Here is a 19,275-nt window from a genome sequence, read left to right as displayed (position 1 = left end):
GGGAAATGAAATGCTCATTACCAACTAAGGACAACTGTAAATAATTTGTTGCTTCAGGTGTTAAGATTTTGGGGTTTTTTTCTGCTCTTTCAGTTCCTCTATCCCCTCCCACATGCTGCTATTTTTATATACAGCCAACACTAACAGATGTCATTTTGTCATCTGCCACCATTACACCATTGCCTTTTTCTGATGAGGTTTTTGTTACTTCTAATCTTTATATTATAGCTAAGGTTTCTGGCATTAGGAGAGCTGGAGAGAAAGGTGTTAAAACACCAAGTCTTAGTTCAGACTCCATAAATATAAACAGCAATTATGCAATATATGCTAATTTCTCTCTCTAAGAAAAATCCCAAAATCCTTAACAAAACAAAACCATTACCCTGCTATATGATAGGATTTTGTATATTTTTAGCAATAGAAAACATGCTTGTAATTTGAAGAGCTGACTGGGTTTGTGGAAGATGGAAAAAGGTGATTTGACCATTTTGTTTTTGCACTTCATCCCATGACTCCAGAGCTCTCAGTCCCACATGACAGTGTCTGTCAGAATGATGTATGTCATTGACAAACAACGAAATACAAACAGCAAATCAAATATAAAGAGGTCTGCAGGTGGAAAACGGAATTATGGCAACAACTCTGGGCTGCATACGGATGAATGATTAAAACCCCTACAAGATGCCTTTTTCAAATGTTGATCCAATTATCAACACATAAATGACCAAACAAGCGGCCCACTGGCTCAACAAATAAAAATAATTCATTAAGACAATGATACTTGAAGGGACAGGTTTATTATATCTCCTACACCTTTTCAGCTCTGAGCCGGTGACCAAAGCAATAATGAAAACCTTAATCCAGAAAACATTTACAGCAAAACACAATGTCTTTGTGCTGTTAATTAAAATGTTATATGGTTCTCCTCCCTTCTTACATCTCCCTTGATTCTCTAACTTTGCAATGGTTATTTTCCATACAGTAATGCTGAAAAAACTACACTAAACACAACATAAGCCTAAATAATAATTCATCTTTAATTACCTGGTATAGAATACCTCGCAAACAAAAGACACGTTTCAGATTTACTGACAGGTACTGTATTTTTTGGCAACCCTGGAACAAACCAGAAGAAAAAGCAAAGAATTATTCTATAACCATGAGGGAAAGAAACATCCATCTAAATGTAGAGGATTCATATGGTAAAACTAAAGAAAAAATCCACACTTACAGCAGATTTTTTTTTAATTCTTAGTGCAAGAAACATAACCAAGTTAATCACAGAATCAGTACTAATTAAGAATATGGAAAATTCTCCTATACAGAGGTAGAGTCCAGTGCACAAGGCTAAAACGATATTCAATAGTCTAAACAAGACTGAGCCAGGTTTTACGGAATCCACTTTTTAAAGTATCAGACTGTATGTACATACATACAATAAATAGACTATACAATCTTTAAAGTAGTTTAATAAACTTCACAAAAATTATAGTAGATGCATTGATATCTTTACATAATCCAAAGTTCATATCTCTATCACCCAGAAATGGATAAAACCAATATTCCTGATATCAAGTTAAATGGAAAATAGTTTAGCAAAGTGTTGATAAATCAAAATATTTTACATATTTTAAAGCCTAAATTTATGCTTATAAAGGATGAACTTCAAATGCTCTGAAAATGTTCCTTTTGATACTATCTGTAAAGAGGTTTCAAATGCTGTAATTTCTTATAAACACTTGCCTTACATTCCATGTTCAAGGGAAAAATGGACTTGGATACTCACAGTTCTGACGCATTGGCACAACAAGAAGTGATGAAAATTAGATTATTTCAAAGGCCCAAAGACCATCAGGAGAATTTATGGACAAAGCCTTCATGTCTCAAACTAAACAAATCACATTGGAAAGCTAACAGGAAACTGTTTGGATTTTCTGCTGTGATCCTGTAGGTGCCTCCCGGCCCGGAGGCCCTGGATCAGCATCGCTCTGGGAGTCAGGTGTGCATCTCTGGGCCCCCAGGTAGCTACAAGCCCATAGGGCTTAACAAAACAAACATGGAATCTTTGTGGGTTACAACAGTAGTGCACAAATCAGGGACATCTGCTGCCATTCCCTTCAGTGACAGTCACAAGGACAAATTTCAGGGAATTGAAAGCTTTCAGCTGTATCTTTCTAAACTGTGCAAAAAAACCCAAAAACCGGGAGGAAAAAAAAATCACTCTGTGGTGTTATGAAGCAAATATGCTTATACTGACAAGTTATTGTGTATAAAAGGTTCTTACAATTGCCAAGGGGGGAACAGCCACAGTAAGAGCGAAATAATAATAACAACAAAGAAGTTCAATAATCCGAGTTGGAAATTATATTCACAGTTCAGTTATTTTTAATTTCTATAAGCACCTACACTGAAAAACATGAGGGTTTGTATTTTAGCTTCCAAATCAAATCTCCTTGTGACAGATGCCTTATTAAGATTTCCATTCTGCTCTTCTACAGGCCTTCTCATTGGAACAATTTTTTTTATTATTTTTTATTTTATACAAACAGACTCACTTTGATTTAAAGTAAACATATAAAAATTGAGAATATTGCTTGCAACAATGGACCTGGAGGTGAAGGAATGAACTTGTCAGGCCACAAAAAAAAATAAATCTCCTTCAAAATGGATGAATTCTGCTAAACTTCTAATGCTATGAAAATCTGCAAAAGGATCACAAGATCTGTTGCAAATTTCAGAGATTTGGCCCAAGTCTTATCATCATCACCGTCTCAAGACTTTAACAACTGTATCTTTATATTACGGAAAAATAAATGATTCCAAGAACTCAGGAAGGCACACGCACCCAAGTATACTATAAATAAAACACATCATGAAATTACGACGATCTTCTGATCCCTGTACACACTTTTGGTTCAGCACTATGGTCAAGTTCTCTCTTTTGAAATACAATAAAAGGCATACAAGAAACATAACATATGCATAATAATTAAGAAGAATAATGCTAATAAGACAGGTTACAGAGAAAAGTGCAGTGAAAAAACCCAACACTATTTATTCAGGGGCTTGTGCTACTGTAAATACAGACTTTGTATTTCCTGCTGTGCAAGGGGAAGATTTTATCCTGGGAAGCAGCAATGAGGAATGCAAAAAAAACAACAACAACAACAAAAAAGATATTAAGAGAAACCTTTAAGATGGAACTCTCCCAATGTCATTCCTCTAGCGCACAGTCATCTGACTATGTGGTTTTTGTTTCATGCTGCCATTTCCCGTCATGAGTACAATATAATAGAAAATGGCAGAGCTCTTAAATATTTTTCTGCCTCTACTTCATTTTTTTTTGTTTCTTCTTCCAAGCACCTGATTTGCTGTTTCCTCATAAAAGTGTAAAGCTGTTAGTGGAAGTGAGAAAATAATTGTTGCCGATCTTCTCTCCCGAACACCGATTTCTGCATTTCTCCTTCCGTTAGGCATTTCACTCGTGTGCTACACAATGGGGAGGCACTGTAAAGGCAGCTTGACAGATTTAAAAATAAAAAAAAAATCAAAAGTCTTTTTTTCTTTATCCCCCCGCCCCCAGCCCACTCTGAAAAAAATGGATGGATGAAACAGTAGGTCCGTAGGAATATTCCAGTCTCCTCTGTTAGGAGATAATTGCAGGGGACCATCTAACCACAGTCAGATTGTCAGCACTGACCGACCGCTTCTTTGCAGCTTTCCTGAAGTCCTTGTATTTATCTTCACACAGGCGAGAAATGGCCTGCAAGAGGAAAGATGAAAAACCCTCAATGGCATTGCCCACAGCTGTCCAGGAAAAGCAAGACTAACTGCAGATTTCTACATACAGGTGAAATTACAAAAGTCACTTCATTAAGCAAAACACATGAAGACATTCTCCTCAAATCCTAGTTTTCATTTCATTAGTCTTGGAAGGAAGGCTTGCATTGCCCCACATGGCAGCTTCAGAAGGACTAAGCATACTGCAAGCCTTGTCTTTGCAGGTGAACCATCACAAACCTCACTGAGGCAGCTGACAATGCTCTATCCATTTCTACAAAGTAACTGATGTATCATCCTTCATAGGTTAAAAATCGTGGAAAACTTAATAAAACAACTATAAAAACAGTAAGTGTATTTGGAGAATTTAAAAATTGGGTGGCTCTTAAATTTTCTATTTCTTAAAAATCTTGTATTAATCATACTTTTCTCTTTTGAGAAATGGTTTTGCAGAACACTCACCCTGCTTTGCCTCCTGAGCTGATGTTAACTCACCTTTCAGAAGCAGATGATCATTTCTATGTGACCAGGCTATCTTATATAGTTCCACAGGGAAATGAAACTCATATTCAGAATCATTTAATTCATGTTATAAATACATAGTCATTTTTAAACCTTTTGAAGAGAGACACAAATGTTATTCAAGTGTCAACTCCTTTTATGCTATACTGGAGTTAATGTTTGATGGTTCTTCTACTGGTTTTAGCCAAGTTTAAAAATAGTATTTATTATGGACCTTGCATGCATGAATTTACTGTTCCCTAAAATAGCTTGTCTATTAGAGTTCATATGGCTGGGACAGGCTGTGGCTGGCATCAGTGGAGATGTTAACTCTGGCAATCAAACTGCAGAGCTGCAGAGAAAGCTCACTGCAAGGAGTACTCAAGGTCAAATTCAAAAATATGACAAACTAAAGCAGCATTTTTTATTTACTCAGGAATGCTTTCAAGTTATGCCTTAAGATAAGATGTTTAATAAAGAGTACCATACAAACAAACCCAGCAGAAGTGTTTGATTATAACACAAGGCATTACAAATAATTAAACATCCTGACTCCATGGATGATAATTTTCTCCCTTGATCTTTACTTCTATAGCACAGCAAGTTGTAGCAGTGAAGGGTCCTTTAATTTGAATAGTCCTGCAAAGACCAGGGGCAGGTATGGCAGAAGCACACAGCTCATACATCTGAGAGCACGTTCACCTAATGCTCTGGTCAAGCCAGCCACAAAACATTAAATTAGAAAACAAAACAAACCCAAACCCCAGAAAAACATAAAACCTACCACCACCAAAAGAACAGCTGCTACTTTTCAGTTGAAAACCGTACATTTTTGTTAAGACTAGTTTTGAACGCAGTTTTCCTTGATGGTGCACACGAAGAGAACAACAGAATAAAATAACAAAGGTATTCATATTGCTTCTTGGATTGTAACTTCATTCACTTAAAACTGCTTAATAAAATCTTATTTAATTTAGCCAGGAACTTGATGGACTAAGAGGCTTTATGCAATTTAATCAGATTTAAAATTCAATGGGTTAAAAACGTTTATCCATGAAATAATGTGCCAAGGCATGGCATGACAAAGGGGCATACTTAGGTGGAGCTCAGCCTCTTTCAGCTGCCAAATCAGACTATTACCTTAGGCATCAAACAGTCAGAGAAGGTAATCACTTCAAAATTGCCTGTGTGACACAGGAAAATTTCTGTTCTGGCACTTGGTCAGACAAAATGAAATGTTGCTTAGAAGTGGCACTTAATATTTGGCATCTCTAGGCTATGCTTATGAATCATATGGATAAGAAACACTGCCATTTAAAGCAGCTCAGTATCTAAAGATGCCTCTTCATCTGCAAGTAAGTTAGAAAATCAACATTTGGAGCATACTTGGCAAGGTAGTTAGTCAATTTTAGTATAACATATGGGGAAACAGGAAAAGCAAAACATGGTAAATATTTATTATTGTCCTTCAGTTAAAATAGACTAATATAGCTATAATCACCTTTCTATCATCGGATAATTTGGTTGCTTTTATTGCTAAAAAAAGAAACCATTTTTTCACAGTTGCAAGGGACCAATTTTCATCTCAAATCAAAACCAGCAACATGAATTTATCATGTGAATTTCTTTAGACTTGGCTGTAATGTATGTATTCAGCTAGAATGTATACACATATCTATTCTTCCATTATACCCATGCATACAGAACTAACGTCAGTTCTTCTGCTGAGTTATATGACTCTCCTAGAGATTCCATCACTGGAAGAGAGGACAAGTAAGGAGAAAGAAGGCTGGAGAATGGCAGTAGTAGCAGCAGTAGGAGTAGCAGTAGTAATAGTAGAAGCAGCAGTACAAATTTTGGCTGCATGCATATTTGTGCAGGGCAGGAAAGCAGCACAGCTGGTTACAGGCTCACTTTCAGGAATGCACAAAGGCACAGACTGTGAGTGCTACACACCCTCCAAAAACTGACAAACCAGAGGAAACTGAGCAGGGACAAACATCAGGTAGTTCTCCTTAATTTATAAAGCATGAAAAAAGCATAGCTGGTTACTCCTAAGACCCAAAAAGGTGAGTTTTGTTCTGTTTTGCTCTTTCTTTTCTTCCTGGCTTTGAGGGTTCTGAACATACAAACACACAGAACTGCAATCAAGTCACTGTGACAGTGGAAAGCTGAAGAGATAAAGACACTTCTCTGTTTGTAAGTCACATATTTTTCTCCTGGTTTTGTCTGTTTGATCTATGGGACTGTATCTCTTTAGGGTCAAGAAAACAGCACATATTTCAAAGGGCTTGAACTATCTGCTCAAGTACCATCCTAACATTAAAGATCTCAGACAACATCAGTTAAAGTGGGCATTCTAATGAATGCTCTTAGAAAATCTAACCTTGGAACAAGCACAGTGCTAAGATCACAAGCAGCAATAGGACAGACACATTTTGTCTACTTAACCCAAAGAGGAGAATCTGACTCATATTTAGCTCAGTACATGGGAGAAAAACCAGGTGCAAGAGTAGGAAATGACGAAATAGTGGATTAAGGCTGGACACCCAACAACCTTCTTGGCAGAAAAAAATTCTCCCATACAAGAAAACAGGTCTCAGGAAAAGCAAAGGAAGCCTTGACATTTGACATAATTAAAAGGAAGAACAAAACACACTATAACATATGCTGTTTGGAACAAACAGCATTGGCAGGTGGACAGACTGGATGATCTAATGAAAGTTTATTTGCCATTTTTAACCTCCTTGATTCCATAGAACATGAGAAAAAAACTAAGAGGGCTCATAAAAATGGTTTCTGGCTACTAGGTGGAATGGTATAATAAAACAAGGACACTTCAGTCCACAGATAATTAAAAGGTAAAAAAAAAAATTACTTTCATTTTGCCATTTAAAAGACAAAGCTGCTTTTTAAGTGTCAATTCTGAGAACATTAAATAAGAGAAAACAACCACTGCAGCTGCTTGAGAAAGTGATGTAATGTTTAACAAGTACTGCAATCTCTCATAACACCTCTAAGCTGATGGATCTTGTCCAGCATTTCCCTGTGATGAGGTACATTTCTTACTGGCCTCATCCTTTTAGGTCATTTTAGGGTGTTTTTTCAGCATCATGGTTACGTCAACTTCATGATGCAGAAATCACAATGCAGATTCTGCCATGTCATATCTAATGCTTCTGCTTTAGATTAAAAAAATAGATTGAAAATGCAAAAATAGCAAAAATATAATATAGCTATTTCTCAACACAACACCTTTTGTGATCTCAAATGACGTAAATTGCTTTAATCTTAGGACTGAGCAAGGTCCCTTTAGTTGATCACACAAGGCAAATCCTTCACTGCATGAATACATTTGCTGTGAGGCTGTTGTCTTTCATCACAGACTGCAGCTCTTCTCTCAGTATCAAAAATATCACAGCCTGTGTGGTACTACATCTACTCCACTTGACAATCCAGGCAACTGTTCTAAAACAGAGAACTCTGGTCTGAACAGCACACGAGAGACTACAGAAGTGCTGCAAATGCATTTTGATGACTCTTGGCAAGCAAAATGCTTAACTGTGCTCAGGGAACTGGGCTATAAATTATGCTGTCAAGTAGTTTCAAGGGCACACTAATGACAACCACGTACTGCCAGGGAACAAGGCAGTTCCCTTCCTTCTGGCCACAGAACAGAGAGGCAAGGAGGTGGCAGACCAAGCTGCTTCACAGCAGATACTCCTCCTCTACCCTGAAGACATCCCCTGGCTAGCAAGGTTATTTACAGCCAACTTCTGCTGGTAGCTCAAAGCATGCCCAATGGGGAAATTTTTAATCATACAGATTTATTGAAAAAATATTCCATTAATTACTTTTAAATTTGCCCTTTCTTTAGCTAGTACAGAAGAATTACCAGTATTCTCTGTCTATTTACTGTCATTTCCCATTTTTCTTTTCTTCTAAGGTTTTAGGAGCTATCATTGTTACATTCTTTTTTACCATGCTGTTATACACTGTGTGTGATATAGATGGGCAGTTTTAAGAAACTGTGGGCCAAACCAAAAAGCAATTAATTTAATTTTGATATATGTAATAGCACTTACTATCAAGACTCCTATAACTCACCTGAAACCTCTTTTCAAGTAAGATTACAATCCAAATGAATTTTTAAAAAATATTCTCTTTAATAGAAACAAAATCTGATGCAAATTTAGATCACACTCCATACAGAGAATGACATTCTTATTGGAGCTACCTGTGCAATTTAGGAAGAATATTTAGAAAGAATGGGAAATAAAACTTCAGTGAAATTGTCTTTGATTCTTTCTCCACCACTTTTAGCTCCCATTAGAGTCACAAACAAGTCAATTAACCTTCCCACGCACCATTTCCCCCCACAAAAACGTGCATAGAACTGCCTGCCTATTCTACAGGAACACTAGGAATTTCAGAACATACAAAGCTCAGTCTAACCCACAGGCAAACAACCTCCAGTGCAAAGATGTTATGTAATTAAAGATGTGTACTGTTAAAAGCAGCCAGCATCTAATAAAAATTTTCAAAATTAGTAACAAAATGCACACCCAGTACAATAATGTCCATGTTTGAAAAACATATCCAAAAAATGAGGAAAAATATGTTGAAGTCTTGCAAAGGGCCCAGAATTAGCTGATAATTTAAATTCCTCCTGTGTCTGTGGGATTCACAGTGCCCAGCATTTCACAGGTCCAGACCATCCAACAGTGCTTCTGGCATATGGTATATCCACATCTCATAAGCATTCATGACTTATTCACTGAAGGCATGTGCTCATTTCTGTTCTCTCTACTGAGAAAAACATCATGGGAGATAAACTTGGATCCACATGAAACTGAGCACTTGCAGAAGAAGAACATGGAATAGCTATTTTCAGGAACGTTTGTTAATATTCTGTCACCTAATGTGGATAATCAGTTTTAAGAAACCAAATGAATGAACAACACTAGACTGTGAATACAACAAAACTTGTGGATACTTTCACAAGGCCAATATAGACAACTGCAACTGAAAAGAAATGGAAAGCAAGGTAAGGTATGAAGCAAACTGGGTCAAAAAACTGCCCCCACAGCCACGAATACTCAAAGCATAAACAAAACCATTATGAAAATCAGGCTCATGATATTCTAATATCTCATGGGAGTATCTGGGAAGAGATGGGAGAAGGGAGAAACTGGACAGAAATTTCCATTCCCCCTATACATTTAACAGTGAGCAATCTAAAAAGAGTCTTACCTCAAGTTTATATGCCCTGTCCCTGCTGAGGGGCTCCAAGGGAAAACTCAGGTTATTTGCTTCTGCCAGGGAACGCAAATCAAAATAATACTTGGCATAAACACTGGAGGGAACATTAATATTGAACTGTAACAGCTCAAGAAACTGGCGCTCCAGCTCATTCCTGTGGAAAGAAGATAAACATGGAAACATATTTTAGACTGTGCATTCTGAATGTTATTTTACTTTAAATTGCAAATGATATAAACCAAGTTCATTTTTTATTCTTGCCATATGCAATTATCCCAGCCTAAGGTTTGACCTTCTCTACCAAGTTCTAACAGTGTACTCACACCAGTGAGGAATATGAGAGATGCTGCACCTTGCAGCTGCTACTGCAATGCCAATCAAATCCAGACACGAAGTTTTGCTAGCAAAAGGGCACCTTTGTCAGTTTAGATAACACAGTTTTGGAAAGAAAACCTAGCAAGGAAAAAATACTCTTGTAGTTTCTGCTTTACCTCCACTAGGTGGGTCTGCACACACAGCTATGCCACAACAACACACACACACCCGTGCCCTAAATTTGTCAGGCTCCTCTCATAAACGCTGCAAATTACTCTAACACAAATTACTGAAGAACATATTTACTCCCTGCAGCTCTTCATAATCAATCATTTCAAATTAGTCATGGGAAACCTGAATTTTTCATCATACTCTCTTTATGAACAGAATAAAGCAATTTTTCCCTTAGAAGTGCGACCAAAATTCACAGTGATGATCACGTGTTTTCCACCATCTAAACAAAACATGTTTGTCAAAACACCTGATAGGAACAGAGCTCCTGTTTGGGCTCCCACCCTGTAAAACTCCGGTATACAAACACATTATTACCTACACCAATACATTAAAAAGTACATTGAAAAATAAGCCAACTAAAAAAATTAAACACTGGATATTTTCATAAATTGTTTGGATAGCCTACTTAATACTTATGCAAGGATCTATGATACATTCAAAACAATGACTTCAAGATATGAGAAATAAAAAAAATAAATGGGTGGTGAAAGCTATAAATGTCTGCTAAAGAGCCCAGAGACTGCACTGCTGTGCTACCAGTGGGAATGACTGATGGTTATGTTGTCTTTAAGTTACATTTTGACTGCTGTGCAAATGTGCAAGGAATATGAAATAGAAGTTGCACAGTTGGCAGTAGAAGAGTAAGGATCTGAAGATAAAAAGTACTGGTGCAGTAGTTTAACACTGAATTATTTTTCTCCTTGTCACTCTTTATCCTTATGTAATTCTTACATCGTAAGCATTGTCCTTCCGTATCCTCACTCTCTGTGCCAAAATTCTATGTTAATGTAATGATAAGTACTAATTAGTGCTAAAAGACTAACTAAAAGCTGGATATGGAGTCTTTGGCTTAAATGCACATGGTTAAAGATCCCAACTTAAAAAATCCAAGTTAAAAATGTCTATAAATAGAAACAAAATATTATGTTCACATGTCCTTTTGTACTGCCAAGGTTGTACATTCTGAAAGCTAAGCCTAAAGCTCAATAGCAATTAACAATATAAAGCCTATTTTACTGGCAGAAGACATTGGCTGTACTCCCTTAGAGAGTACCCTCAAAAATCTCAAATACAGTGCCTCAGTTTCTTATTATCCCCTATCTCCATCATCTCAAAGTTGGATCAGTAGACTAGCTAAAGATCAGAAAGGACAAAAACATACAAGTATTTCTTACTGTACTTATTTAATTTAACTAACCACCATACCCTTCTTTCCCCATACATCTCCTTCAGACTTTAGCATGTGCTTTCCTGGGCCACTCCTCAGAAATTCAATGTAATGCCACATACAAGACTACAGGTACCCACTGCACCTCAGTACTCCCAAGTTCTCCACTTACTTTTAGGCACAGTTCACTGCACTATATATAAAAACTCTGAAAGGTCTGCTTGATGTTTTGCAAGATACACTTATGCTGAGTGATTCACACAAATTGAAGAGTTTGACCTAGATCTTCTGCCTTACTAATACAATGAAAGGCCCTGTCTGGCTTAGAGCTGGAGACTTCAAAATCATCATACTGTACTGTCCCAGCTAACTAAAAAATCAGAAGAAAAAAAAAATCCACCACATTGCAGATAGGAGGAAAACAAAATTTGGAAAAACTGACAGCAGGAATAAAAGCACCAGAATCTTTGCTGGGGGATTCACACAGAGCCCTAAACACAAAGCCCACGAAGGTCACCAAGTACACAGAGAGAACTCTGGCTCCCCAGAGGTTTCTGGGTTTCCAGTTTGTAAGAACCCTAAAATCTTTCAAGGAAAGGGTAAGAAGTTAAAAATCCTTGAGGACAAGGACTCATCACAGTTTGGCTTAGGGAATGTGCAGCACAGAAAAGGGCTGATGTGAGCATAGGTCTGTCACAAGAGTATTGGTGTTACATAGCTCAAGTGCAGCTTCTAACAGCAGCACAATCACATGTGTTTGTCAGAAACAATAACTTCTTTTTTTGTTTCCTTTCACACCACCTTCAAGAAAAGCCCTGAGAATTATCCATTTCAAACCTCACATTTGTAACCATTCCTGGTTAATACTGTCATATGGCACAATCAAACCTGTGACTCTCCTTCAAGCTGTTCAGCACTTCAGCTCATGCCCCAGCTTAGGAACACTTTAAAAGCACCCAGATTTGCCTTGGAGGAGAAGGGAGTGGAAGGAGACCTCCACTGCTACTGAATACTCAAAAAGAATAAGAAAAGGATCAAGCGGAAAAGCAACTTTGCAAAAATCACTCAGATTCCACTCAGTTAAGGAACCATTAGAAAATTATTCTGCGTTGAATAATATTGTACACAGAAATGTGAAGGGCCTGATTTTGGTTCTTGTCCATCCTACCTCCCTCTTTTATTTTGGAAACCTCATTCTGTCTGCATTTTTAACACCTTGAAAACTAAGATACAGGATACTGGGGGAAAAAAGTCAAAACCTAAAAGCATCCATTTTAAATAATAGGAATAAATAGCTGAGTGATCATCTAAAGGTTAAGATAACTTCCCTTTATGCCTTACATGTCCATTCTGTGCATGGAGAATTAGCATGACAGGAAATGATGCTGAAGTGAATACATGAAGGCTCACTGGATCTGGGGAATTTTATCAAATCATACATTTAAATATTCTGTAGATCTGTTTTCATTATTGTGCATGAATATCCAGTGGTAAAATACACTTCAACCAGAAAACAAAAATAATTCATGTCTTCTGTGTAAGCAGCTGTCAAGCTGACCTCCTGCCATCTATCAGCATTCACCATGTTTAGATACAACACAAATATACAAATTTCATACAATTTATGAAAGAGCTTCCCATCACCCTCACAGACACAGATGTTGGCATTCATTGGCAAAGATAAACAACCTTCACTCACATGTCTTCCACCGTGATATCCTTCAGGATCTGGCAGTAATCCACGTTCCACACTGCCTGGTCGTCCCAAACTTTAGATGCCAGTAGAATTGCCCCCAGTACTATTCGCTTCCAGTTTGCTGGACAAATATCTATCTCTGCATAAGTTAAGAGTCTTTCAAGATATACCTGTGGAAACACATCAAAATCAAGACTTGATCTATTTTTCTACTAAGTAGAAATGAAAAACTATTCCCATTCCAGCAACTCTAAAGCAGTATGTTGTTAAAAATGCTTTCAAGAAGATTATTTTATTATAAAAGCTGTAGTTTCAAATAGATGGCATGTTAATGCCAGGCTCAAAACTGGATGTGATAAATCCACTTTAGTTGGTCTTTGCCTTCTGATCCTATCACCCATTTCAAGAGACCAGACTCCAAAATACAGCATTTCTTCTTTAGCTGTCATTTCCCTCTCACCATCCTAAAACTGAAGAAAGCCTTAACGTTATCTTATAATACTGTAAAATAAAATATCACTAATTGTTAAAAATTTCTTTTCTTTCTTAAGGAAGGCAAACTTATTTAAGAACAGAATTCCAAATTATGTGTCAAGCCCATAAGTGAAGATGGAATTTTGACTTTTTACTTAGAAGATCATGCTGAAAAGACTTCGATGTACAAAATCTGTTATGGTGAGACTGCAGAAACACAAAGCTCAGTAAGAAGGTGGCACATGGATCTCCCTGATGCCTGCACTACCTGGGGGTTCTGTACAAAACACTGTCTTTTGCTTTCCAGACAACCTGTGTAAACAAGCTCCTTACACTCTATATCACACAAGGCAATTTGTCAACTTTGCAAGCAAAACTGCTCCTCAAATGATGAAAATACAGCATTCCCTGGAGTCATCCTTGGGAAGCAGTAAACTTCTTTAAAGCAATACACTAACACTGGGAGCTTCATAAGCAGAGAGCATATGGAAGCTGTAATATTATGCCACTCAAATTAGCAGATAATTTAACTTCCTTCACACTGATGCAGAATTTGACTCTCTGTTATTGCAAACCTTTTAAATCTGAACTTTTCACATCCAGCTTTAGCAGATTTAGAATCAATACTCCACATTTATTGTAGATAGAGCATACAAAAGCTTAGAAAGAGAGAGAACTTTCTAGCTTAGAAAGACAGAAAGAAAAACAACTAAGTAAGGATTTTGTGGGGGCTGAAATTCAAAGTCACTTAGAGAAGAAAATGTAAACAGGTAAGAATTATACTGCAAGGAAACACATAGAATAGTTTGGCTTGGAAGGACCTTTAAAAGCCATGTAGTTTCAACCCTCCTGTTATGGGCAGGAACATCTTTCACGAGGCAGGTTGCTCAGAGTCCCATTCAGCCTGGCCTTGAACACTTCCAGGGATGAGGCATCTATTTCTCTGGGCAACCTGTCCCAGTGTCTCATGACCTTGATAGTAAAGCATTTCTTCCTAAAATGTAATCTAACCTCTTTCAGGTTAAAGCCATTTATAGCCCTTGTTCTATCACTAAAAACCCTCATAAAATGTTCCTCTCCAGCTTTCCTGTAAGCCACCTTCAAGTACTGGAAGGCTGCTGCAAGGCATCTCCAGAGCCTTCACTTCTTCAGGCTGAACAGCCCCAACCCTCTTAGCCCATCATGATAGAGGTGCTCCAGCCCTCTGATCAGCTTCATCACCCTCCTCTGGACTTGCTGCAGCTGATCCATGCCCTTCTAACCAGAGAGCCCAAAGGTGGATGCAGATGAATAGAGCAGAGGGACAGACTCCCTCCACCTGCTCCCACGGTGCTTTGGATGCAGCCCAGGACACGTTTGGCTCTCTGGGCTGTGAGAGCACGCTGCACACGTCCAGCTCCTCCCCAGCCAACACATCCATGTTCTTCTTGGCACAGCTGCTCTCAAGCCATCCTCTGTTTAGCCTGCATTTTGTGCTTGGGATTGCTCTGACTCACGTGCAGGACCTTTCAGCTGGCCTTGCTGAACTTCATGAGTATTGCTCAGGCTAGCCTCTCAAGCCTGTCAAGGTCCACCTGCCCAGCAGATGAAATTACACCTCAGTAAAAAGGCAGCATAAACTTGCCACTATTTTCCCACCAGCACATACTTGTGAAATCAGAATTAAAAATTAAAGAGGAGTTTGATGAGACTCTATTCCTACACCTACTTCATTACCATATTGACACATCTTCCAATAGCATGTTGAGGGCTGTGAAAAAATCACTCTTGCTTCCCTGGTGATAACTTGGGCTTGACTCCAGATACACTGCTTGCTGGAACAAGGCTCTTTATCACACTTCAGTAAAACTGAGGATGATAAACAGCTCTCCATTAGAAAGGCACTTAGTGTAGCTTTCAACTCCTTTCTTGAACATGCCTTAAATGAGCAGTTATTTTGTTCACTTGCTGTGGCCTCCTTTACTCAGTCTTGGATTTTAAGTATATATTCAAGTAAGAGGAGACAGGAAAAGAACAAAACTACTTGCAGCAAATACTTGTTAAAGTTTAATAAGGTCCTCAGCCAGCGTGAGAACTCACTGCAATCCAGGATTTGTGACATCATAGTGTACCATTGGGAGACATTAGTGTAGGTCTTCAACTTTTAATCAAGCTCACCAGCCACATACAGTCTTTCTTCTAGCTCTCCCTGTGTCTCTCTCCCAGAGAGAACCCACTGGCTGCAGACTGGGAAATTCAGGCTGGCACTTCCTGGAGCTCTTGCCCTGCTGATGTAGAGCAACCTTATAATAGCAGCACACACAGAGCCAAGTGAGCAGTCTCCAATGTAAATGTGCCCAAAGTTCATTATTTCTGATAAATGGAGCTGGTTTCATTTCGGAGCATTTCAATATACAATGCCCTAGTGGGACTCAGTACCAGCCCACGATGTCCCATGATGGGACACCAGAGTAGGACAGGCAGAGTCTGCCTGCACTCACTACTGCAGGGGGTGCTTCTGGCTGCTGCAAAGATGTGCTGAATCAGGAGAGACTTTTGGAGAATGGCCAGGTGGCTCTCAGCCTGTTTGAAGAGGAAGACTGGTGGGGTGGTTAATCACTACACCACTCATCCCAAACAAAGTCATTGCTGGTGGGAGAACACCACCTGCTTCTGCTGGCAAAAGCCAGTGAGCCTTCCCACACACACAGGGAGGCATGCTCCACCTCATTTTTAAAAAAAACCCACTGAAAACGTTGACCCTATAATGGTAAACGTGAGATATGGAAATGCCATTTGTATGCAATTATGTCTAAACATTGAACAGTGTCTTAAACACAAGGGTCATTTTCCTAAATATGGGTTTTGTATCAAACAGACTGGGATTTTGAGTGTATTATGTGGTTCAGTGTACTTTTCTCTTGTAATGAATTTCACTGGCCTAATTTTCAAAAGCAAAACACTCTCAATACCTTCTTTAGAACTAGCTGCTATTAAGTAATATAATAAAATTGAATTTTAAGAAGTCACAATAGAAAAGAATATTACAACTTCCATCTCAATACTGGAATAAATTGGTTTATATGGCAAAAGACAAAAAAATGCAGAAGAAACAACGTTAAGAAATGCTATTTTTCTTTCTTTTTTAAACATAAGTCTAGGAAATATCTGTCTTTTTGATTATTTTGACAGGTGTTCCTTTATGGAACTAGAACTAAAGAGCTTTCAGTATCTAGAGGTTAAAATATTATTTGCCTCCACCAACTTTTAACAGCTGTATCCATGCTCAAGAATGGAACTAAAGCTTAAAACAAATTGAAGCTGTTGCACCATTGTTACTTTTTTCCAATTTGCTTCATCCTTTGCAGTGCCTGAAAGTAAGCTTTTTGAGGGAGAACTCTTCAGCACTTCTCTATTAGACATTCAAATGCTGAATTCTCAAAAGACTCAAGTTTATTCTGCTTTAATTTAACACCTAGTTCTGCTCAAGCATTTTCATAGCATCCAAGAGCCATCTTCATCACATTAGTCATTGCCCACTTAGTTCTATGACAGCATGTATAGTTTTTTTTTACAGAATGATAACAATACTACTTATACAGATTAAAGTTACTGATGTGACATGAGCAAAAACTTGCAGTGGTTTCAGTCAAACAACACACACTTCTGAACTCTTTCCAGCTTGCAAAGAACAAATACAACTCAGTGTTAGTGACAACACTACAATATTCAAAACTCATTTGTACCCTAATTCACATCCCAGCTGAAATGAAAATACAATTCTGATTGGGAAAATGCCAGTGGCCATTGGTCTGTCCATACATTTTTACTTACAGACTCAATACCTCAGAGTCTGGTACCTTCATTATTAGTCTACGTTCTGCATTTGGGAAAGAATCACATGATTTCACATGTGTCAGTCTAACAAGCTTCAATGGACAACAGCTGCACCTCATTGGGGATGCTTTAATAGCTAAGCACACGTCAGAACGCACACTGCACGGAGTTAAGATTTCAAAGGAACAATACTGCATGATTTTCCATCTCTTCCCACAGACTAACACCAAGCTTTCACAATGACTGACCTTTATACTTTGAGTATTAGCAAATTATTATTTAATCATAAGTGAAACCAATTTGGTGATTTGCCTCTGTTAAAAATTCATTTATCTGAATGAAAGAGACTTTATTTATACTAATTAAATAAAATTACCACTCCATGTGTATAGATAATCCCAAATTGGCTGGAAGTTCAATGAACTCTGGAGAGGTTCATTAGCTTAGATGTAGCACCACAGGAATGTAGTTAAAATGACTTGCAAAGCCATTTCAGGCCTAGCAGAAGTACAGAACCGATTTGTTTCAGCACATATCTTCAGCTCTGAAATCTGCCAGACCTGAAACAACTCCATGCTGACCTAGTTTGGATGCCTCTGATCTTGATTCCCAGGACCTGGACTTACAGTGGCCTGGCAAAAAGCATTAGGCCATCCATTATAACCGCTAGTCCTGGGGGCTTTTTTTATCCAAACACAGAACTGTAACATGGCACAAACTATCAGGATCAGCAACAGCATCCAAGGCCCAGCAGCGCTGCTCCAGCAGGGCCACTGCTGAGCTTGAACTAATCCCCAGGGTGGTTATTTGCAGGTGGGTGAGTCTATCCCTGCTCTCCCAAAGTGTTTAATAGTAACTAACCACAGTATCCTGTGCTGTCCCGCTTATCTAAGATGTCAGGCTCCCCATGATCCTGGATAGCAGACTGTTGGTTACACAACATCCCAATCAACAGAACATAAATCATTTGAAGAAACAGAAAATTAAAGATAGCACTGAAGAGTTCATTTTTAATTAGTGTGAAACAGCATCTCATGTTTCCCATCTCAGAGGATCTTAGAGCAGACTTTGGACATTATATAATACATTCAAGTAGAAAGAAAAGCTAAAATACTGGAGAAGATGTCTTTCCCTTTTTTCCCCTCTTCAGAGGATATATACCGAATATGAAAGTGTCAAATAACTTCATTTCAGTATTTTACATTCACAAAAACCACTCATATTAAAAAAAAAACCAAATTATGGGGTTCTTATAGAAGTTTTGCTTCTTTTTGTAACTCTGCCTTGAAGCCATTCAACATTAACTCCCAATATTCCACTGATACCTCTTATCACATTGGAGTTGCAGTCTAAACACTAAAAATACAGTAGTTATTTTTTTAGGCTTCCCTAAAGCAATGGAGAAGGTTTTCTCTGGAGGTCATGAAATTTTCATCTTCAGAGAAACTCAGAACTCAACTGGTCAGGCCCTGATCAGCCTGGTTGTGCTTTGAGAAAAGGCCAAACCAGACATGACCCCTAGAAGTCCCTTCCAAATGAAATTACACAATAATTTGTATGCAGTACTAGAATTTCCTGTGGTGCCACACTAAGAGGTCAGGAATTGTGTGTTGCCCCCCAGGAAGCTGACTTGGGAGTCTCAGTACACTCAAGCAATGGGCAATCTCCGAGGAATGTCACTGTCGTGACTAGAATAATTCTGAATTTTGAGGGAGCATCAAGAGCAAAACATTATCTTCTCCCATGTGGTTTTTATATGGCTTTATGTAAAATTCTACCTCTATTTTGTCAATAAAACTCTAGCGGCTTAAATTATTTCTCACTTGATTAACATTAACAAAAAGGAGACAATGGCTTTGCCATTTTAATTACTATAATTAAGAATCTACAAATTAACCTTTATTTGCAAACACCTCATTCCCTCCCTCATCAGGTAACCCACACTGTAAATTGCAGGAGCACAGAGTAACTACCAAAGACATTTCCATCCCAACATATAATGGAGAAATACAGAGTCATCTCTCTCTAA

At 38.1% G+C, this 19,275-nt stretch overlaps 1 protein-coding gene across 1 annotated transcript in view; it reads right to left on the bottom strand.

The window, feature by feature from the left end:
• Positions 1-903: 903 nt before the first annotated feature.
• CCNY (cyclin Y) overlaps positions 904-19,275 on the bottom strand; it is a 119,413-nt gene continuing 101,041 nt past the window's right edge. Inside the window, exons 8-10 of the mRNA XM_084215332.1 lie at positions 12,960-13,126; positions 9,535-9,697; positions 904-3,763 (exon numbers count right to left, since the gene is read on the bottom strand). Of these exons, the coding sequence (XP_084071458.1) occupies positions 3,647-3,763; positions 9,535-9,697; positions 12,960-13,126 (447 nt within the window). The 3' untranslated portion in view covers positions 904-3,646. The remainder of the gene's footprint in view (positions 3,764-9,534; positions 9,698-12,959; positions 13,127-19,275) is intronic.

This window comes from Fringilla coelebs (assembly GCF_963513975.1).
Source record: "Fringilla coelebs genome assembly, chromosome: 1".
Taxonomy (NCBI): domain Eukaryota; kingdom Metazoa; phylum Chordata; class Aves; order Passeriformes; family Fringillidae; genus Fringilla; species Fringilla coelebs.
The sequence above is the reverse complement of the archived record's forward strand: the minus strand, read 5'-3'. Positions and strand labels throughout refer to the sequence as shown.